The 24,387-nt window shown below is 39.6% G+C and overlaps 1 protein-coding gene across 1 annotated transcript in view; it reads right to left on the reverse strand.

Moving 5' to 3' along the window:
* MYO10 (myosin X) overlaps positions 1–24,387 on the reverse strand; it is a 161,569-nt gene that overhangs the window by 17,128 nt on the left and 120,054 nt on the right. The window contains exons 20-29 of the mRNA XM_032712055.1: positions 15,081–15,205; positions 14,821–14,935; positions 11,716–11,822; positions 10,171–10,380; positions 9,829–9,868; positions 8,507–9,409; positions 7,422–7,545; positions 5,861–6,104; positions 3,490–3,585; positions 32–125 (exon numbers count right to left, since the gene is read on the reverse strand). Of these exons, the coding sequence (XP_032567946.1) occupies positions 32–125; positions 3,490–3,585; positions 5,861–6,104; positions 7,422–7,545; positions 8,507–9,409; positions 9,829–9,868; positions 10,171–10,380; positions 11,716–11,822; positions 14,821–14,935; positions 15,081–15,205 (2,058 nt within the window). The remainder of the gene's footprint in view (positions 1–31; positions 126–3,489; positions 3,586–5,860; positions 6,105–7,421; positions 7,546–8,506; positions 9,410–9,828; positions 9,869–10,170; positions 10,381–11,715; positions 11,823–14,820; positions 14,936–15,080; positions 15,206–24,387) is intronic.

Consider the following 24,387-nt stretch of genomic DNA (forward strand, 5'->3'; position numbering starts at 1 on the left):
GCTTTGAAAAGTTCTTCAGATTCAGACTTACCACAGCATTCTGTGGATTTGCCTGCTCATCGTGCATCTCCCGGATCTCTTGCTCTGTGGACGCATGGACTTGACTCAGTACACTAAACCACTGGCTGGGGAGAGAAAGGCAGCAGCGTGAGTAGAATTTTGCTTCTGCACAAGCGTTGTGTCACCTTTGTTCTGCAGAGATCTAGCAGGTTCTGCAGGTTTTTGAAATTGCTTAAGATTCCTTTTGTCAAGAGGCATAAAAGCAGCAAGGTTTTATGAGAGTTCAAGTAATACTGGGTGCAAGCAAGCCCCTCCAGGTCTCCCATCCAAGCTCGTGTCATACCCTTCTTCCTGAGGACAAGTACCTTCTACAATAAGTGGCATCTCTGAAAAACTGGTGTAAGCACACTGGAACATCTGAGTGCCTACAGAGTATTTGTAACACATTCCACACATTTCATCTGGAATAAAATACATTACTAGCTGCACACAAAGCCTTTAATGGGAAACTTAACATTCAGGTTATAAATTCTGCTGCACTGATAGCGTGACTGGTAATAATTTCTTAAAGTGATACTTTTTCAAAGACAACCCAAGTCCTCTGCAGAAGCACAACTAAGAGGGGAAAAAAGAATAAAAGCCCGAAGCAAATACCTCTACAGTTTTTGTTTTCTATGGAGCACTGAAAAATCCAGTTGCTGGAAAGGCCAGTGAAGTTGGACCAGAGCAAATCTGTGCCATTCAATTTGCACTGTATATATCCTGAACAGGAAAACTGGCAGAGGTTTCCAGTACTTCAGCCCATAGCAATTGCAAATGGATTTAATTCTAACCACACCTTCTGCTTCTGGGAAATCTCTATCCTCCTGGCACTTGTATATGATAAAGCTCAACTGCTCCAAGCAATCCCACTGAAATCTGAGGGCAGAGTTTGGCCTGTTCAGCAGGTTCCTGAATGCCATTCTTTGAGATATGAATTTGCCATTCTAATGAAAAACACCTGGGGCCAAGTTTTCAAAGGGATCTAAAGCACAGCCTTTAAAACAGACTCCTCACTTTACAGCAGAGGCTCCTCCACCACCATGGAGTTGAGGAAACAAATGCAAAATTACTGGACTTGAATACAAAGTTATCTTTGCTGCAATTGCTTATAGTCATGGAATTGATATGGAGGACACTCAAGAGCTGCTTCCTTAACTTCAGCATTCAAATGCCAACTGTTCTCCATAATGTAGATTTCTGGAAACTAAACTGCCAAAATAGCTTCAGAAAACCTGTGTAGGCTGTCAAACAGTATCATCCCTGCCATACCCTAAATCCTTTCTATCAGCTTACGCTTTAATTAGAAACAGTGCAAGGCATGAAGAAAAACAAAGATTTAGAGTGCCAGACCATGAAGCAGATGAGAACATATTTAGTTCTGATTCTTTTTTTAAGACTCAGAGACACCCACAGAGAGGTTGCGCTTAACACTTTCTTTGCTGGAATGTAAGAAAATGTCACTGAAAACCCGTAAAAAGAAGGGTAGCTATCATCTAGAGAGAAGGAACCATCAGCTGAAGAAACTACAGAAACTGAATAAAACTAAACCTCATCTACCAAAAAATTCCCATAAATTAAATTCAGTTTTCTTTTTTGGGCTCAGGAATTGCAAATGTATTTAAATGTGAATCTTCTATTTAAATACAAAAAAAAGACTTCATAGCGCTGTATGCACATTCAGTAATAATTTATTAATTGATTTTAAAGGTAAATTCTGATTTTTCCTGATTTCATGTAATCTTTGTGTAAAGAATGAAAAAAATTAATCATGGTGCTTTGCAAAAGACAAAGGCAGACTTCAGTTTTGCTTTCTTCCCTCCTGGGACCTCTTCTGTCTTTCAGCTGAGTCCCAGAACACAAGAACAGGGAAAAAGACAGGCTAGGGTTTTAAAGGAATAAACCCTCAGTAATAGCTGCCCACTGGAGCATTACTTCTTTCCTCAAATACACTTTTGTGTATTTGATCAAAAATAGTAATTCCTCTTTTGGGGGTCTGTGCCATGTTTCTCTTGGTTTTTGCTTTCATTTGAACAAAAAAGCAACCTCAGATCATGATTCAGCCCACGTACAAAATATTTTTTCAATAGCAGATCCAGACCCAACACAGTCCAATGATTCATACTTCACTTTTAACAATGCCAAACATTAACACTGACTTAAGGCTGTCTGCAAATCCTTACACATCTCCCTCATTAAGGTTTCTGGAATGACTGAGAAAAAAGAAACATGAAATACACTTGTGAAACAGAGTTTAATCTGGATGGTATGTTACGTGTACTATACACATCGATACTGTATAGTGCCTCCTCCTCCATGTTTGAGAAGTAATTGAAAGATATGCATGGCAACAGACAAGTCTGTATGCTGATAATTTCTTACTGGTCCCTAAGGCAACTACACAAGTCTGATAGAGAAGACTTTAGCTAAGCCTTCATTTTAAAATATATCACACAAGAATCTTAACAGTAAATGCTAGAAAGCTCCTAAGTTATTTCAAGAGTAATTTTAAAGATTCCTAAAAAAATGAAGAAAGATTCTGTGTTGTAAGCATTGCTACATCTATCCTCAGGGTCTTGTGATAGAGGGGAAGGTGTTCTACCTTTAAACAGAACAAATCCACTTTTGAGCCTTCAGAGCAAAGTAGCTCAGGTGATGTTGACAAAGGCATCCTGTATTCTGGCCTTGGGGCAGCAAAGCAGTGGTTAATAAGCTTTGATTACTAAGTTGACTTTATTTAAATGCTTGATTTTTATAGGCAAACATATTATTATCTCCTATGAACTGTAGCATGGGGATTTTTTTTTTTTTAAATATGCTTTACAACTGATCTGACAAGTCAGGCTTGCTCCTCACCTAGCAGCCTCCCCCTATGGTTAGATATGGATCCTTTAGAAACAAAAGCAAGACCCTTTTTAAATCAGCAGAAAGGGAAACACTCTCTTGCACACTCTTCTTATTTAAGAACATGGTTTTCCCTAGAAAAAGTGACTGCATTACAACTTCTATCTGAAAAAATTATAGGCTTTGCTTAGGCGAACGGATCCCAACCATAAAGAATAAGGTGTTTTATTTCAGGCAGATTAGAGGGTCTTAAATATTGATTTGATCTACGCAGCTAAACACAGCAGGGTAATGCACAAGAGAAGCATCAGTGGCTAACATCTGCCTCTCTACAGACACACAGTATTTCAGAAAGTTGCTAGGAATAGATGGGTAACTGCCAAATTCTAGGCAAATTTTCATTGGTAATCTGACTCTTCTCAGTAATGGTCTGCCACAAGATCTTCTCAGCAGGCCTTTGAAAAAATGGGTTAAATGCAATGTGTTTAACACCGCTGGAATATTTTGTGACAGTGGTCAAACAAATTAATGACAAGCACAAGTCAGAATGGCATAGAGATTAAAAAGAGGGGAAAAAAAGGAAGATAGGCCTCATGATTTTCATACCTTGCATCCTCAGGAGATTCAGCAATTAAGTGGTAGGTCCTATCACCCATTATTAGATCAATACCATTTTCTTTGCCTGTATTATCAACAATCTCTCTGCAAAAAAGAAAACACCAACATTGAGCATTACAGATTATGAACATTCTGAAAATTCTGTTCTGTTGAGAAGCTCACAAACTACTGATGCTTAAAACAGCAGCAGTCAGCCTTCATCAGGCTCATTTGCAAGACTCACAAAGTGATTTATCAGACAGCATTAATTCACCAAACTACAGTTGTGTTTTCTGTCTATACAGTACAAATATTCAAACTATTAGGAATGTCACTATACCAAGTTGACTATTCTGTTACCATTTTAATAAGAACTATTGAAAAAGTAAAGCATTATCAAACCTCAAGAGAGGCAGGGATGACTGATTTGAGAAATGGATATATTTCTGAACTGACTGCATAACCAAGTGATTTTTGGAGTGGTAAAAAGAAAGCTCTTGAAGATTAAAAACTAAAAGCAGACAAAGCCTGGATTAGTGATTCTGTGTGGTTGTGAGTCAGCATAAAGACAATTCCAAACATGACTTCCAGAAAAAGCTGAGCACTCATATGCTAAAAATGACATCTTTCTAATTTTTAGTTTGGATATCTAAGAATCAATATATTGAACAATTCTGAACTACAAAACATAAGATTTTTTAAGGAGTAATTAAAGTATTACATTAGATTTCCCTGAAGGTTAAGAAAGCAACTTAAATTTCTTTTTTGGTGTTTTGCTGTATTTGTCTGAAGCTTATTATTTCCTTAACTAGCTATATTTTCTTATCAGCTATACTATTTTCATATATCTCTATCCTATAAGAAATATATGCAAGCTCTGCTTATTGGGCTCCTGAGGACAATTTATCTGCTATCAAAACAAAAAGCTGTAATTCTCTACTGTGTTCTTTAATTTGGTTTCCTTCCCTCCCAATAACAATGTCCAAGAGAACACCTCCCTGTCCTGTGTTTTAAGTGAATCAGCCTAAGATTTTTTAAATCAAACAGGGTCCCTAATATGGAGTGGTGAAATATGTAAGGAGCATGGTAGGTTAGAAATGCACTCAGTAAATATTAAAATGACCTAGGAAAGCTATTGTTCATATCTTACGAAATACAATTCTTGAAATACAAGTCCTCTTACTTTTTCTTTTAGCTATTTTATACACAAATGCTCATTGATTGAACCTACAGTTCAAGTTAGGTTCAACAACCTTCACCTGACAATTTTAAAGGTACATTCAGCAAAGAACTTCTGTAGGGCACAGTCAATGAAGCAATGTGGCAACAACAAAAAAAAGAAGGATTGAACATATCAGAAAAATATGCTAAATAAATGCTATTGCACATGAGATAGAGTGAGATCCAGTTTCAAAAAAAAAAAAGCAGTAGGAACTTCAGTTTCTATTCAGAAATTTACTTGACAGTGAACAGCTCATTGCTTTTACAAGGGCAAGTCAGGATGCTCACTGAAACTATTTACTGTCCTGCTTGAAATCAGGCTCAGGCCAGGACTTCCAAAGAAAAGATTAATCTGAGATCTCAATTTAGTTTTAAGATCTCTGTTAAAGTAACAAAATAAACTGGATAGTTGCAGATTACAAGGTGCAAAGCGGAATTGAGCGTTACAAACCATTTCTATTTTTCTCTACTTTGGACGAAAGCATAGGTACACTTTATACAGAATGAGACTACCAATGTTAGCACACTTTAATTTTCAAATTAGCTAGACAACTTAGAAGGAAAAATACTATCCCTTAGAAAACTTTTTTTAATGCATGCCTCAGGAAGCATAGAATTTTAAGGCATAAGGAACTGAGTTAGCAAAACGTAAGTTATTAGATTTAGTAATTCTGGTTTTTTAATATATGCATTTTAAAGAATTTTCCACACTACTACAATTATTTCAAACATGAAAAAAATCTAAATACAGACATAAGATTCAGCTTTGACCCAGGCAAGTTTCAATATATTCAGGGCCTATTAATTCCACCCTCCCCATTCCAGGTTTGCCTGCAGCTACAGACTTGGCAACATGTCCCAGATTGTCTTGGGAATCATTACAGACTAAGTAGGGCCTTCAGTCTGGGAGAAAGCATAGATGGGTTCATTATACCAGCAGTTTTCTAAAGTATTTGGCTCTGACTTAGCTCTGGAGCACTCTGTAGAGTTAAAAGAGAGCCAGCTAAGGACAACATTTGCTTTCAATAACTTCATCATACACAGTCTCATGCTTGCATTCACACAATTTGTAGGCAGGGCACTCAATGTCTTCTCAGACTAAGCTCCAAGAAGTACTTAGGAGGAACCATGGCTAACATATAAAACCATATAAACCTACTTGGCAGTTCGGACATCCATGGCACCCTTTAGCTTTTCTTCACTGTCATTTTCAAAGTACATCAACCTGGACTGTCTGAGAACAAACCATCGTTTCTTCCAGTTCCTTCTGGAAAGTGTAGATGATCCACCCCCCTTTTTGTGAAGCCAACCCTGCTTAAGTGCTTCCTGCTTGGAACGAAACCACAGGAAGGTCTCATCTTTCAGGACACACCAGCGTCGCTTCCATGTGTTTATTAAGCCACCTGCCAAGAGAGACAAATGTAGGTTTATACAGGGTTAAAACAAACAACTATATTGTAAAACAGAAGCTGTGATCACACCAAAACTGGAAGATTCTGACCAACAACACTGTAGTTAAACTGAGCCTCTGCTGTAAGCCACAACCCTCATTTTTGCATATCTTTACGGCCACCAATATTGTTGTCAACCTAAAACCCCTTAAATTATAAATTATAATAAGTCTCTATATTACAAAAATATATGTAACATAATTACATATACATACATACAACGTATATATAATTAATAAATTATCAAAAAGTCTTACTGCGACATGAGACTCTAACACTGTTTTCAAAGTATTTCAGTGATAATCTAAGAAAAGTTTAGTGTTAAACTCTTTCCTTTCTCCAGGTTATGGGAAGGTAACAACGTTTAACTCAAAACCACAAAATCTGGCAAAGCTATGTTTAGAGTAGGAAATATACCAGTGGGAATTCCGTCATACCAAAGTGGTAGACAAGGTACCTTGCACTGTAGTTACATAACAGTCATTAAAAACCTTAACCAAGCCAATATACTCCTGTGATCCCACAAAAACTTCTTGCTTGCTATGTCAGTAAAAGCCCTGTTACTGACTACTGCATTATTTTGTACACAAACATAGCGATGCATACATTCATCACTGTTCCTATTCCAGGAAAATAAGCTATGCTACAGTGATGAATATCATACAAGGATTCACGGAGATTATAATTTACTAATCAATCATCAGAAGATATACCCAACAGCTTTAACCAGAGAACTGCTGTGTATGTTCTTTCAGAGTCTCTCACATCCTTTTGCTACACACCTTTTTTGTGTCTTCCAGATCCAAAGTGATATTTGACTAAGGTCAATAAAATTGAACTGCAGTGTAGAATGCTGTCTATGTTACAAGGTTTTGGAAGCGAGAATCTGATTTCCTCAAAATTTGAGGTCAATTGGTACAATTTGACTTCATGAGTTATTTTTCTACATTTATACTGAATATTCCATTGTTTGCGAGACAGCGAAGATAAAATGAAACAGAGGAAGCCCAAAATATTGATCTTTCTTTGCAGAGGGGAAAACCACTGATTTAGTGGTTTTAAACCACTGATTTAGTGATTTAAACTCCTGCAGAGGGATAAGCCACTGTAACTAACTCAATTTGAGAACAGCTCAAATTAAATAAAGTCACTTTTCATCATCCTTTGAAAAATAAGAAAATGGCTTAACTCTACAGGAATTGGAGTATAAAATATAATAAATATTTCTGGTTATTTTGTATATTTAGCAAATTCCGATTCACCCAGTACCTTTCATGTACAGAAAGCTGTGAAAGTAGGGCAGGCTGACACAGCTATAGACTGAATCCCTCCGGTAGGAAAGTTCATCATCTGTATCAAACCTGGAGTCAAAATCTTCTTCACTGTCTTCAAACTACAGAAGAAAGGAAATAAAGATCAAAATCTCTCCAGAAAGAGTTTAGATAAGATTAGTTTAGAAGTCTCTACCTAAAACATTTTATCATGTATCGCAACAACATGATTCCTCATTATTTTTCATACATCTAACAAAGGAAGGAGTACACTGTAGTAAGTTGCAGCTTAAACTGTGTGATTACACAACAAATACACCCAGGATGGCTCTATGACTGGTTTTCACTGCTTCAACTGTAATAGCTATTCTAGTGTTAAAGTTTTCCTTCTAAATAAGTCAGTGTTGCTGAAATACCTTTTCACCTGGTGAGACAGTCTCATAGAACTACTCGGTGAGTGGTAAAGGAAATCATATTCTTTCAAAAATATTTGTAGGAGTAAAGCCCACAACAGACTCAGTAAATAGCACTGAAAAGGAGATCCTCAGTATGACTGTCTGCTTCAATAATTTTAATATCTGCCATCGTGTGAACTTTACTCTCCAAGTAATCTCAAAATATGCCTGTCATTTCAGGGACTTCTTGAAGCAGCTTATTTTCAATACTGTTGCAACTTGCATGCAACTGAATCTTTTTTTCCTGAAATCAATTTCGCAACATGCTGATACCCCAGTAATAGTAACTTAAAATAATAACAATAATTTTGCTTATAAATGGCATCCAAGGCCATGCACTGAACTCCTCTAAGTAATGTGCAGTTCTGCATTATAACAGTTAAAACCATATCTGTGCAGAAGCCCGGGACTGCAAGTAGCATCTGAGCTACCTCTGACTCTAATGCACTCACCTCAGTGGCATCTAGATGGCAACAGACAACTATTTCCATATGCACTCTAAGCAAATCTAGCTACACAATGCAGACTTTTCTCAGAACAGCTACAGTGACTCTACAGGGGCACAGCAGGGAAAAAAAAATCAGAAAGCACGTATCATTTATTAGATAATAAAAGCAATGATACTTACAGAAGACTGAGCTCCTTCAGAGCTAAATCGGTATGCTCCAGAGCTATTGTACGTCCCCACTGAGCACCGGTAGTCTGGTGACCACTGGCTACTATGCGAGTTAGAGAAGGTCACACTGCTACCAGAAGTAATAGCACCATCTTCATAATCGTCTTGGTCGTAATCGTAGTCCCCGTCGGGAGAAATAAGTTCCACAGAATTTGGGGGTCTACAGGACACATTTTCTGGCATGCAGTATGTGGATTCACCGCTTGAAGAGTTGTGGAGACTGACTGTGTCATGGGCAGGAGGTATAAGCATGGTGTCACCAACAGCAGGAATTGTTGGCACCACAGTATCATTCATATAGGGATCTTCTTCTGAGGAATCATCACTTGTTCTGATGCCACTGGTTCTTTGATCAGAATGGCCATGCTCACTCGGGTTGGGCGAATCCTTAAATGCATCATCATCAGCTTCAAAGCCCTCATCTACCTCCTCCTCAGGATACGGCTGGCTGAAGTTAAAATTGGGCTTTTCACTACAGGCATTTCCAGTCTGTTCAGTCAGCTCAGCAGGATACCCACTGCCCACAGAGAGAGACCTCTCAATGTTTCGGACACATTCGTCAATCTCATCAAAGTTCAGAGATTCCAGGAACTCCTGGGCTGCTCGACATGCTTCATCCTCCAGCCGCCGGAGCTCCTCATCTCGAAGTTGCTGCAGCCTCTGTAATGAAGCCTCTGTCAAGGACAGCTCCTGCTGCTTCTTTACACGCTGCAGGTCTTCGATTTCTTTTTCCAGACGCAGGATTTCTTCCACCTGCCTGCTTTCCTTCTGCTTCTCCACCTCTTGCTTCAGCTCTGCCTCCTTCTGGGCTTTCTGAATGGCAGCCAGTTCCTGCTTTTTTCTCTCTTCTTCAGCCTGCATATAAAATAAAACAAAACAAAACAAAATCAAATAAAGCCCCTAAGTGCAGGATTCTTTCTTAAAATTTATTTCTAAAGCAGTACACTGCACCATGCTCGTTTGTTTAAAAGGCAGCCTATCTCTATATCAGCAAGAAAAGGAAAGAAAAAGAAAAATTCAAACATGATTCCATTTGTTCAGAGATACTGGAAGCTCAAGTATGTGCAAAAATTCAATCTTTTCCAGAAATTACATGAAGCATGAGGTGAAGGAAATTTCCATGCAAACAACTGTACTGAGTTTCCTTTGGCTTTATCTGCCAACTCCTGTAATAAGTTTAGTTTAAATGCTATAGATGCCTTTTATTTTTTTAATTGCTGGGTTGAGATACTCAAATAAACAGGATGGCTGAAAGCATTAGGAATATAATTTACCTGCTGGGCAAGACGCTCTGCTTCTTGCCTTTGTCTTTCCCTAGAAGTGAGGGAAGAGAAGCGGTTAGTCAATCAAGCTCAACATAAGCTCATCACATTCCTTTTCTAGAGCAACAGCTCAACTTACAGGGATCATCTGCCACATGGAAAAGAAAGCCAAAAATAAGGTCACCATGAATGTTTGTGAATATGAAACTACTATGATAGCTACATGAATCTTTTAGCAAAAGAAGCAAACGTTTCCAAAATCCCTTGATTTGGAATAGCCTGAAATAAAAGGCTATTTAGACCAATATCTAATATGGCACAGACAGGAGAGTGATGTAAGACAGTATACTGCACCTTTCTTCCTCCTTTTTCCTTCTTTCTTCCTCTTGTCTCTGCTTCTCCTCTAGTCGCTCCCTGTAAAGACGTCGAGCAAGCTGGCCTCGCCGCTGCTTCTGAAGAACTATGGCTGCTTTCTTTAGGCACAGGAACTTTTTCCTTCCACTGAAGGCTCTGTAGTTCTTCTGTATCACAACCACATAGTAGAGAACCTTTCTATACCGCTTTCTGGGGGGAAAAAATAAAGCAAAATTCTAATGAAACAATGAACTAAGGAGCAGTTGTGAGAAATCTTGCCATGGTGACCTGCAATCACAGAATCACGGAATATGCTGAGTTGGAAGGGACCCACAAGGATCATTGAGTCCAACTCTTAACCCTGCACAGGACCATCCCCAAGAGTCACACTACGTGCCTGAGATTATCATCCAAACGCTTCTTGAACTCTGTCAGACTTGGTGCTGTGACCACTTCCCTGGGGAGCCTGTTCCAGTGCCTAACCACCCTCTGGGGGAAGAACCTTTTTCTAATATCCAACCTAAACCTCCCCTGACACAACTTCAGGCCCTTCCCTTTGGTCCTGTCACTGGTCACAACAGAGAAGAGATCAGTGCCTGCCTCTCCTCTTCCCCTCATGAGGAAGTTGTGGACCGCAATGAGGTCTCCTCTCAGTAGTAGCTCTAGCTCTGTGATGGTTTCCCCCCTGTAGTTCACATTCTTCTCCCTTTGAGAAGAAAGAGATTTTCTCATTGCTTTGACAGCACTGCCTGTGTCTTCATTTAAGGAAATGCACATTACCTGCCTTACATGTTCTTATTCCCCTGATATGGATATGCTAAAAGGACAGCTCTGTGTGTGTGCACACATGAAGAGAAAGAATATACATAGATAGTCATCTCACATCTCTGAAAAGAAAGACCATCGACAGCAGGATAACTTTGTCATTAAAAAAAGGATATAGTTTTTAAGTAACATACTGGTCAGAATATAAGAACAGGGCTAATATAGACATGAAAAGAAATTACCTCATTATGCAAACAAGCTTCCTTAAACTGTCCTCAACTGACTTGTAAAAAAACCCAGAGAAATAAACAGATGGGATGAGTAACTCCACCTAACACATAATGCGTGAAGCCAGGTAGATAAATGAAACATTAATCAGTAACCTAATGTCATGGTTCTCTAAGAACCAAACAGATTAGTTTTATTAGCCTTTTCTTTTCTCACCATGAGGAAGCAAAGATAAATCATGATCTCAGCTGGTAATTTGGGGCCACCCCACTAGGTGCCATCCACCATGGATCTAACACCATGGATCTAATGCCATGATACAATCCGATGGATACTGGCTGACCTCCAAATTTTTACACTGTCCTATTAATTATATTAAAACTTTGTTTTATTCATGGGTATTTTTAGCTGGTATTTTCAAAAGCCACTTACCGTATTTGAATGCCCGGTCCTTAGAAAAAGTTAAGAATCGTCTCAGAAGGATTTAACTCCTTGACACCCCATCCACTTATTTCAAATCCTGATAATTAATATTCTCATCCAGTCACTTACCGGGCTGCGTAACCTAAGATGTGTGCTCGGATAATCATTGCTGCCTTGGTGACTTCCACTTCTCGCTGTTTCTCCAACTTGTGTTCCAAGGACTCCCGGAGAAACACCTAAATAAGAAAACTTCTGGCTTAACAACTTTTGGAGAACATTATATTTAAAGGACAGCCATGGTGCTGCCAATATTAGTCCAAACAGCAAGCCTCAGCTTTGAATTCAGAGACAAATGTACTATTTCCTCAGCAGAAAATAAAGTATTCTTTTAAAAGAAAATATTTGTAGATGATCCTCTAACTTTGGATTTCAGTGGAAAGAGTGATTACTGGAACTTTTAATTAGGAGCAGGGTTTTTCAAAAAACCCCCATAATTACTGGATTCATTGAACAGCCTTTCCCACCAAAGATTAACACGGGTCAGAGAAGCTGCAGGACTTATAACAAACTTCCCATTTTGAGGGGCAGTAATACCACCCCAAAAATTTAGCTGTTCCACAGTCCCATCAGATTGTGGCTTACAAGCCTTGCTGCTTCCAATGACACTACTATAGGACTGCAGAAGTAAACAGAAATGAGAGTGTTTTCATATTCACATTGACTTGACTGTGCTTTCCTGCTGTTACACAGAAAGAGCTGCCAGGGTCAGACACCCCACCACAGCCAGCCACTCTCCCAGGGGCAGACTGCTTCCCAGGCTCTCTTCCAAGCACTAACCTGGATCACTCACCTGGACTACCTAGTGCCTCTTAGAGGCAGCTTTAGCATGTGGCATTGACATACACTGAGCTAACACAGCTTATTTTACCTTAAATGAATAAAACTGCTTCTCCAGACAAGCAGCTTCCCTCTTCCACCTGCCTTGACATCTGCTCTTTACCACACAGTCACATACTGGTGAGCTATCTGCTGTCAGCGCTTTTTGCAGCTCTTCTCAACTTCTCTTTTTTGAAGGCCAAGTCTGCTGGTATCAGCTATAGGTGACAACAGCCTGGCATGCCTAACACATGGGCAGCTGAAAATAGCCAGTGCAGTGATATGTTGATTAAACAGGATGAGAGCCAGGCTGCACACCACAACATGGCAATAAGGAAAGCTCACGGACAGGGTGGGATCTGGTAAGGGAGAAAGGCTGTAAAGACATCTAAAAGCAGGAGTCTTTCCTTGAAGTGTTTTAGGTTTTCTCTTGCTGTGAAAAAAAAAAAAAGCATCAACCTAAAAAAAGAACCCCAGTGGACTTCTGGGGGTGTTCAAATGCAAAAGAAGGTAGTTTTCCCTCTGCATTTATGTGAAAAAAAGCCCATCATCAAAGCCAAAGCGGCAGCACTCTTGAGGAGAGGCACAGTTCTGAGTTTTGAACAAAACTAGAAAGAGACTTTCTAGCACAAATTACCCAACAGTAAGGAACATAAAAAGTTGCACAGAAAGTCTCAGAGTTCCAATGTCCAAGTTGCACCGGGCAGCTCTTTCTATACAATGTTTTTACTAGTAGAAAAAGCCTTTTCTTTCACTCAGTGGGCAATGTTTCTTTGCTCTGAACACAGTAGCTTTAAAAACACACCAAAATTCTGCTTCACAGAGGCATTCAGCTACTTCCTGAACAGAAATGGATGTTAAGCAGTTGTTAAGCTCAGGTTAATGCCTTTTCCTGAGCAGGTGCATTGCAGCTGGAGATGTAAAAGAGAAGAAAAAAAAAGTCACACTGAAGCTAAATCATTGCAATGTCATCATTATCAATTTTAAATAATGTAGGGCCAGGAGAGTGCCCCATCCCATGTTCAGTCTGAAACCAATGCCCTCTTGTTTTCCTCTACAATAAGCTGTTTATGAAGACTCTTACAAATGCACAGGCAGCTCCTGGGGGAGGACGAGCCCAGGCCCCAGGCGGGGAAGTTACAACAGAACTTTGACTCCTGCCAAGGTCCTGATGAGCAGCTGATTAAAACAATTTCAGGTTCTGATAAATATATATCCCTAAGATGCCAAAGCACTCTCTGGGGTCCATGCATAAATACTGTCAACACACTATATCAACAGAAAACACAGCCCAGCTCTGCAGCTGAATGTTACCACTGTGCTGTCTGTAAGCCATTGTCTACAAAAATGGGATGGGAGATGACATCAACTGCTAGCAGAGTATTTCATATTCTATTACAGTAACTGTAAAATGATTAAAACAACTTTCCCAACAGAAATCTGAGACTCCTTAAGCACACAGAATGGAAGAAACCCTTCAAAACTATGCAGTTCTCAAGAGAAAAGGATAAGGGGAAGTGTGTTTCATACAGAAATCAATAAGATTTTAAAAAATATTTCTGCTACCTTATGGCACTGAGAAAGGTTTTAAAAAACTTTTTAATATTTAGGAAATCTCAAATCTTGCAATGGGGAATCTTCTCTTGAGTCCACAATGCTTGTGAAAGCATTTGTTAAAGTCCAAGAGCACAAATCACAAGCTGTTTTCTGTAATCAAACTTGCAAAATGAGCATGCAAAAACACCTGGATTGTTTTACTTCTCAAATTAAAATTTGATTATTTTAATTAAAATAATTTGATTAAAAAAAAAAAAAAGCTCTGGGCTACATCAATGTCTAGTTTACCTCTGAAAAAGACTCTCAGATTAGAATGACAAACACACCTTGGAGCTCAACTCTGCCACATGAACACTGGCTAAAATTCCTTCCCGATTTCTGCCACTGAAGAGGTATCATGTAGGTGGGTTTACTAGTATGAGTGGAGCTCCCTGCAGAACAAAAGTGTTAGCTCACATGCTCCATATTTCTAAAGATGATAAAATCCAAATGCCATATTTCAAGTTCTGATCCTCACCAGTGCTATCACTTGTGAGCAGTGACAGAAAATTCAAGTGGACTCTTTCTCCATGACTGAAATCACCAGTCAGTGCCTAAGTGCCTTGGACAGCAAATTCCTCAGCACAACCATTAACTGTTGCTATAAGGGTTTCAAGAGCACCAACAGGCATTCACAGCTTCTTTTAAGGCCAGAAGTAATTACCATTACAACTACATCTCTGCAGCTGTGCAGCCTAAATCCTATCCCCTCAGCTTTGTACAAGCACTAGCCCCACAATATGCACAGTCAGATTATTTTACCTTATTTTTTCCAAGCTGCCATTCAGTGCTTGTGTTGTCATACAGACGAAGTAGGACGGCACATTTTTCATTTAAATCATCAGGCAGAGTTAAGTTTCTCATGAGGACTTTATACCTGGCAAACAAAAAGTATTTATTGCTTCATTTAAGTTCTATTTTTGCCATATTGTTTCTTTTCTTTTTACTTTTATTCCTTGACACAGGAATGTTGGCTTGGTACCCGTGATTTACAGCTGAAGTGCACAAGTCAGTGTGTTTACCTTTTATAAAAGTCTTGAAAGGGCCTCCGGACTGGGAAACCAGCCCTCCGAATCCTGACTGTCTCCAACATCCCAGAATAGCGCAGCTGGTTAAGCACCACTGTCTGATCAAACTGGTCTGGCATCTAAAATGAGCAGGTTCAAACCAACAGTTTTAATAGCAATGGTTAGAGATGTCAGGGGAAATAAAGAAAGGGAAAATTGTATCAATCTGAAATGCACAAAGGCTTAAAACTGGCTACACAATGTCTTACAGGATATTAGCAGTTCTGAGCATAATAAATGTATCTACAGAGTGAAAATCACACGGTAATTACACAATATCATTTCCACAGACACAGCATTTACAGTCATTTAATCTAATCGGCTCTCTCTTTCCATTTCATGTATCTTTGCAGACCATTGTTGTGCAGGAAGAAACAACAGGAAGATGCACAGGCAGCTAAGAGGTCAACAGCTATAAGGTTGAGTATTTTGCTTCTTTAGCAATTGAGTTTAAAGTCCCTGTAGATGATTCCAAACGTTGAAGATACACAAATACAGTGGTATGATTTTAATAAAAAACAAAACCAAAAGGAGAGAAAATACTCAATTTTTAGTATATTGACAATTATCTGCTATGGACAGGGATGAAAATTTGCCAGTGGTACCTCAAATCTTTAATAAGCTGTATTTAAAAGAGTTTCTATTTGCTGCTAAACAATAAAAATATTCTATTCTGTAAACAGAAAAAAAAAATCTGCTTATCTGAAGTAAGTTTCCCTTAGTTTGTCTGAAGTTTTTTCAGCATAATTTTTCATTTAGAAAACAGATATCCCCACAGCCACTCAGTTATGAAAACCTGTGAATACTGATCAGTATGATTCTGCTGTTGGGAGCCTCAGCGATCCTGTCATCCCATATGAGAATCCTGTGGGTCACCTGTGCTTTCACCATCCTTTGAGGTAAACCACCCACAGCCATGCAAAGCTACTCAAGATAGCACTAATTGCTGCCTGGCAAAGCACGGGCAACCCCTGTACTGAAATGTCACATGTAAATAAAACATTTAATTTATCTGCATGATTTATCATCATCCACTTTAAACCATCAGCTTACCCTCCTGCACAGTCATTTGCAGTACAGTGTTTAGTATTTTGCAAGAAGTTCAGACAGGGGGATCTCACAGACACAGTCAGGGGTTCACATAAAGATCTGAAGGTCTTCAGTGACAGGACAGCAAGATCAAGCACTGGGCAATTATAAGTCAGAGGACTCTCTTGGTATTTATTGACTGGCTTTAATCATGCCTCTTGTTCAATTTAGCAAATAAATTACTCATCCCAATTCAGGAAAGCACAGACTCAAAAGTTCATTTCAAATATCCAGTATAACCTTTTCGATCAGTGCCTTTATCCACAGAACAAAACACTACATGCTAATGATGACACCTCTGAGTTGTCAATTAGTTAGCTTCAAAAATTTTGATAGATTGGCTTCTACCTGCCTCCTTTAAAAGACAAAATGTCTAAACAAAAAGTTTGCTATTGCTCCTTTCATTAATTTGTTTTCTGGAGCAGAGATGGGAGGCTCCTCTGCAGATGCAGCAGCCCTTCTGCGCTGAGCTGCTGTAAAGCTGCACAGATGAACACTCCCCATCACTCACTGTTCCTCCAACAGAGAAAGACTTTCCAATGGAATAACACCACAGCCTGGCCCTTCCTCCACAGTCAATAGCACTGAACAAAACTGAATAAACATTTGTGCTCTATAAAGTGGCTAGTCACCTCAGTGGGCCTTGTCCTGCCTGGGGTAATTAACACTCCGTGTGTGCCGACAGGACCCAGTCTGGTGCCAGTGGGCAGTCTGGGGCTATGGAGAATATCAGCCACTGCCAGCAGCTCCTTTTGCCCTCTCTCTGAGACAGCATCCAAGGGACACTCTAGAGCTACATCAACTCCGGACCACTCTGGCTGTTGTTACATTAATGACACTGTTACAAATGTGATTTAACGTTTTATTTCAATAACCACATGTATAAAAAAATGAAAATTCCAAAGGGGAAAAGTGCCTCTGTGAAAGACGCCAACAAACTCATCTTTCTCAACAATGTGTTTCATTTGAATTTTGCCACCACGAGTAAAATAAGCCATAAGCAAAATCTTTTCATTTTAGTGAACACCCAGCATGAATGCTTACAAGGAGGATATTGATATTGTCATGACTGGTATTGCCAACAGTGTTTTTCATATGTCTCCACTTTAAGGCAGCCAAGTGACTGCTGTTAGTTAGGGAACTAGCCTGGCAAAGCTGCCCTTTGCATGTCCATGCACACACCTGTCTGCCTCTTTCTGTGCACACAACTGATGATGCTTGACAGGAAAGGCAGGAAAGGACATAGATATACACACAAAAATCATAATGAAAAACATTCACTTTTCAACTTGTGTACCTGAAGGATGATGCTTGCCACAAGTGCACACAGGTCAATATATCTCTTTTTCTTTAACAATAAAATTACTTTTAGTCCATTAACCCCCCCCAAACTCACTGGTGACATTCTTCATGAGGCTTGCAAACACAACACTATTTTTGGTGCGTTGAGGTGGGGAAGCAGATGCATAGATCGGAGTGGGGATACAGCAAAGCCAGGCAAAATGCTAGTGACATGACAGATGTCTCTCTCACAAGACAGTTTCCCTTTGCAAGAGAGCACCTCCCACTTTAAAAGCCAGATGGCTGCTGCACCACCTAATCCTTTTATTGTCACCCCCAGGCACTTAAAGAGTCAAAAGTCACTCACACAGCTGGCTTGAAAACTCATGTTACTGTTTTAAAAATCTTTTTTGGGTCACAGAGGAAGAGGCAACATTTTCATAACATTTTTCCTGTAACTACAAAAATTTGAAAGAGTCCTGCTCTGTCACCAGAAGGTGGGCTAGTCACACAGACACCTAATTTCAAATACTTGCATTTTTAAAGAAAACCATGAAACGTTGCAAGAGATGTTAGCATGGGATCAATGCAGGGCAACATAAAGACCATTGCAATTTTAATCACATACTCCATCACTTTACATTGCTAGTTATTTTTAATTACTCACAGACACGAGGCTATTAAATTGGAGAGTCAAACCCTCCTGGCATATCATTGGAATTACATCTGCAACAAGTATGGCTGCTCTGAGTAAACCAGGGTGGCGGTAAGAGATGTGCTGAACTCATCTCTTGTGTTTTCAATATGGAATACTAGAAGATACCCCCCATTGCTTGGGGGTTTTTGACTGAGCCATCACAGCAACTCCTCAGTCCTCAGTATGGAGAAGAGCTGCAGCTGGTCACAGAGGGAGCCAAAACCCTAAACACTGAAATGCATCCAGGGTTTCCCACATCTAACAAAACCAAACAGAAGTAACAAATGCAGTCCCATATATACTGGCAGCCACAGCAATACAGCAGATCCAACTTACAACTTGCCAAAACTCAGGTAGTTTTACTCCATGGATGAAGAGGATTTCAGCCTCCATCATATAAACACTTGCAGGCAGGGATAACTTTAAGCATAACTTCACTCAGAGGGACTCTTCATAGTTAAAAAAATCAACTGCATGTGCATTTATTCAACCGGAGTGCAAATACTGCATATACCCCACTACTGAACTGCAGATGCTTCTAAGACAGAATGATGTCCCATCTTCACTCCAACACTGCTCAGTGCAGCACTGAGTTAAATTTGCATTAGTATAAAATCTCCATGCCAAGGGTTACCTATGTAGCTGATGTTCAGCCTTCTATCTTTACTCGTGCTCCTTCAGACTTCCCGTGGTAAGCAAACTAGTTTTCCAAAATGATACAGGATGGGACTCATCTGTGGAGTCTGCTAAATTTCTACCATTATTGCTGTTAAAACTGGACTTGTTTCACAAATGAACACTTCGAAAGAAATTGTATTTTGTAGGAAAATTTCAGATAGACAAGAGAACTATGAGTGATCTTAGAGCAATACATCTTCCACAGTAAAAATTTGAAATAATTCCTAAAACTAAGACTCCCGCGAAGTAAAATCAAATTTATAATAGAGAAGGCAACAAGAAAGGAAGTCAATTGATAGTTTCCAAAATTGTCTGAGATGCAGTTAACTCAATTTTCAATAGATAGTTCACTTTTATCATGGAATGGCACCACTAAACAACTACGCACACAAAATCACCAGACAACATCTGGAATCACACCAGTCACAGCCATGTTGGGGCACAGAGCAACACAAGTGTGAAATTAATAACTACAAGTCAGGTCTGTTCTACTTGATAAGGGTTGTTTTTTGTGGTACAGACACAACTTGTAATTCATTATTTCCCGAATCCAAAAGTCTCCACTGAATTTGTGCCAGACAGCACCAACGCCAAGTCTTTAATGTGACCTGGAGTCTCTGCTGGTGAGACTTTGGCTCCTTAAGCTGCTAAATGCTTGCTCTGATCTGTAGTGAGTCTCCTAAGGGGCAAAGCTTCTGCCTGAAATCACAATTAGAAGCACCATTAGGACAGACATCTAACACCTATGGATAATTTTAGTAATAAAATAGTTCCTTAGATTACAGTCTGACTGAGCTTTAAAAAAACACCATCCCTTTTCCCTAGACAGCACCCTTAATGAAGACCCCAAGCATCTGAGTAACACAGAGAACACAACACTTTTTCGTTCTTTGAATCATTTGCCCTGTTGAAACACAGAGGATACCTGACTTCACTCTGAGGAAATCCTTCTTCCTTTCTGAACCCCTGGCTGCCTCACAAGTGTACAGGCACAGTAATGACAGATTACAGACTTTATGTAGGCAGGAGGGACTTCACAGAGAGACTGGGGCGGGGGGGGGGGGGGTAGAAAGGGAAAAAAAAATCCCAGTCCCTTGTTTCTAGATTTCTCTCTAAGGACTTGAGTAGAACCAAGTCGGCTTTGCTTAGAAATGTCTTAGAAGTGTTGATTTTCCTGGCTTAGGAAAGCGTTTTGTGGAAGACACATGCAGAGGAAGAAAAGAGGATGTAAAAAAGTAAATTTTTTTATTTAAACACCAGTAATTTTTGTCCATGTCTTAGTTTTTTTAAATCTGCTCTTTTACTCCTAAAATGAAATCCTGGCAGTTTTACTCTGGAAAAAACCAGTAGCAAATAAAAAGAGGTCAGTCTTTCTCTACCTTAGCATAAGTTTTGAACTTTGATGACAACAGCTTCAACAGATTTTCAACCTCAAAACTGTTGCATTTCGAGCACAAGGAGGACTGTAATCTGTGCGTGTCCTGCCCAAGGACCTGGAGCATCAGGTCCCACTCACCTAAGAACCTATTTCAAGGAAAGAAACCCTCTCTGGTCTTCTCCAGCATGCAGTTAGCTGTAACTGGAACAGGTATGGGTAGAAACATAGACAAGTTTGATACCTGCTTTGTTTTGGAAGACATTCCCTTACTGTCCCAGAGTATTTGTGTTCAGACAAACACTATAACTGTACAGGAGAATGGAACCAAAAACATGCCACAGCTAAGGTTTATTTGGGATTTCTACTGTATGGCACTGGCAAGTCAAGGAATATTTGAAATCCGAAATAACAGTTAAGTGTTTTGCACATTCAAAGTCCTCCTGGCCTTTATCCACACACCCACCCTAAAACCCCATAAAAAGACTGTAAAAATTACTAACATTGCTGGTGATAACTTGCTAGAAAAAGTGCATGGGTATACTACAACAACCCGTGTGCCTCAAAAAAAATTCTGCTGCAAACTCTGTGCTGGATTTCACTGCAAACTCAGTAATGATAAGCTGGATCTTTGGTACAGTCTCTACAGGTCTGAACGTGAAAGCACTGCATTTACCAGCAGCAAGCAGTTTACAGGATTAGCTGATCTCTTCCAACTCCAACTACTGCATTTGACCTGCATGACTCATCTTCCAGCCCTGAGTATTTCAGATAAGAGACAGACTTCAAAATTAGCCACCCTCATGCCACAGGTTAGAGTTTCCTGTGATAAAAATAGTACTGCATAGAAGGAACACTGTAATCTTAGAGATCTTCTACTGTACCAAAACACTCAAAGCAGGAGACTCAATAAATGAATGTCAAAATGCTTTTGTATTTATATTCAGCCTATCACCCAGCTTACTTTACAAGCAAGGGCATCTCAAGGTCATTTTTAAGACAGCAGCACATTAAAGAGCTGTGAAGTAGTACATTACCACACTGACTATTTGCACCAGTGTTTGAAGATTTCAACTAGGTCAAGACATTAGATACATCTACAGAGATACTGTGGTCATATTTCAGGTCATGCTTGACTATATTCAGCAAAGATAAAAACCGGAACTAGCTTCCTTACTGGGGAAAAGATGCTCAAATGATTCTGACTGGCTTGCTGAGATTTCATGCTTTCATCAACAACGAACAATAAAATCACAATCCCAGGTCTATTTAATCTACTTTTTATTACTTATTGTCACTGTACTCTTGTATTTCAGAGTAATCTGTTTGTTTGATTTGTATAGACTAAATGCTACCCCTGAATAAATACACAACAGCCTCTTTGTGAACCTTCCTTTTTAAAGGTATCCGGAATTTCTTCTAAAGGAATACAGAATTTTCTCTCTCTCTCATATGAACCCAGAGGAATGTTAGCTACTCAAAATAATTGTCCTTTCTTATACACTGGTAAAAACTTTGTGGAATAGGAATGGGTTTTTAAAGGCACAGGCTTGAAGATCAGAGATACTGAAGTCTTCTAAGTGCATATATAGAGCTCTGTAAGTGGTTGCCTAAATTTTCAGCTAAAGTGAGCCCTTGTTGCTTGAATACATTATTCAGGGACTCCATTGAAATGCACAGCAAGTCTCATGAGCTGTTAGTCCCAAAACAGCAACTGCAGGGCCATCCATGTGAGACAGGCAATTAAAAGCATTTGGGAAACAGGGATTTCAGGTTTGAAGCCTTGCTGGCAGGGTCTTAGCACACCGACAGAAGGTGCGACTCACAGCATGGACCCCAGCTGGAACTTTTCATAAACCCTCCTTTCCACCTCTGAGAAATCTGTTGCCATTTCATCTGAGGTCATCCTCACTAAAGCCTCCAGTCCCTGCAGACTAAACCCCAATCTGGTCTCATCCTCCCCACACTGTGACCAGTCAGCGGGCTTCTTCTGAAGAAAATCAATTAGGCTCCCTGAGTCACAGACATACCATGAAGAAACATGCAGTGAGGTACTAATTGCAATCACAGCTATCTTTCTTACCAACTCCATGTCAAGATAGCCAACACCATCATCACACTGTTCGTTACAGTAGTCAAGAAAACTACTGCACACACTGCTCCATGGCTGCTAAGGCTGCATACAGATCAAATGCAGATGGCGAAACCCTGACCCTCCATGTCATCAAATAACTTACATGGACTGAGACCTCACCCCTCTTTAGTTTTTTTAATTATTTTTAATTTTTCCCTGTACTTTCACTCCTCCACATCAGACTTTTCATCTACCCTTTACAAGTTTTTTTTTTGTTATTTGACAATTTATTGGCAGGCTGGGCATATAAATACATTAGTATACTTAAAAGCAGTAAATTGTGTTTTAGGATGGTCCCTCTAACTTGATTTCTTCAGCTAATGGTGCGTGGTATCAAGCATTTATTCCCAGAAGATATGAAGTTTCATCAGGGACAGAAAACTAGGATGAAAATACTTGAAAGAAATGTTTAAGATGAATGTCATCTGTCATAGCCAAAGTCTGACTTGGCTGTAAAACCTTGTAACAATTCATTAAGAACCTAATCCTGTGTGTTCCTAATACCTAGTGTACAGTTACCACAAGTAATCTCACACTTGAAACTCTCCAAGAAGCTAGTTCTCACAGTATCACTTCAGCAGTACATTCTCAAATAGTATTGCAGATAACTTTGACCCACATTATCACAACTCTCCTTGCTTTCCCTGGTGACACTAAACTGAGCAACCTTTTTTCAGACTACAGCTCCATGCAGGGGAAGAGAGGACACAGGGCTATTGCCTCCTCTTCTCTATTGCAGCTAAGGAGAAAGGAGGAGGTGGAAGAACCTAACTTTCAGCTCATGGGTGGAAGGAGCTAACATTGTGCTCCACAGAGGGACAAGAGACATCAACTTGTAGAGCATAAGAAGAGTAGAAGAGGATTCCAAATCCAAATGTCACTTTATTCTCTGCTTCAGTCCTGAGCACCTTCCTGCTGCTTCTCTAGGTCTCATCAAAACCTATTTCTTTTGGACCCCAAGCCCAAATCCCATTTACATCTTGATATTCTTCTATTCTGGGGCACTGCTTTAAAGAGAATACTAAAAATTCTCTGCTATTTCAGAAGTCAGTTTAGCGATTTGTGGGCTAACCTGTGCTCCTCTGCTGTGAGACTGCTACTGAAATGCGATGTCTGGTTTTGGAGAACAATAAAGGAGATGGTTACACTGGAAACCATTTAGGTAAGAGCCGCGAGAATAAAGATCTGACTTCAAAAAGGCAGCAAGGAACTCGAATAAAAGCCTTGAAGAGCTCATCAATGAGAAAGCTGAGAGGCCCTAACAATAATCGGGGAGTAGCCACACCAAGAGCATACATTCATCAACAACAACTAATATCCAGCAGATAAAGACATAAACCCCATGAAAATCAAAGACATATCCAAACCAGAAGGCACAAGTTTTTCTCACTGACTGCATTCATTTGAAGAGCTTACCCATGGTGGTAGGACCACCTCAAGCCATCAGACACTTCAGAGAAAACACAGAATGTCATCCTCCTTCCAGCAGACCTTAATGGTTTCCTTACTGTTTGTCACACACCGAGTCAGACTAAAAGATCTAACTAGCCCTCCTTCAGCATGCCATTCATGGAAGAAAATACTATTTTTATTTATTTTAAGAAACTTAATGCTGACTTCTGTAACCTTCATTACTTATGCAAGTATTTGATGGTCCAGCAAGGGCAGACTGGCTCAAATTTTACTGCAGCTGACTGCCCATGAAGACACAGGTTGCAGCACTAAAGACAAGCTTAGATTAAAAGCCTTCTCATATTCACCACAAAATAATAAAAATCTCCTCCAAATGATTGGTTCCAATTTTCTAAAATGGGAAAGACCCTGCAACAATCATGAATCACACCTCTGCAAACTACAAGGTTTAGAATAATAAAAAAGTGTGAGTAGCTGATTTAAGTGCGGAGTGTCCATGTTTGTTGTATGGCCCAATGGAGCAGCAACTTTGTACCTAAAAGTCAAAATCAGATTCAAGTAACATTAATAAGTTAGTGCTTGACTGCATCCCTTT

This window comes from Chiroxiphia lanceolata, chromosome 1 (assembly GCF_009829145.1).
Source record: "Chiroxiphia lanceolata isolate bChiLan1 chromosome 1, bChiLan1.pri, whole genome shotgun sequence".
Taxonomy (NCBI): domain Eukaryota; kingdom Metazoa; phylum Chordata; class Aves; order Passeriformes; family Pipridae; genus Chiroxiphia; species Chiroxiphia lanceolata.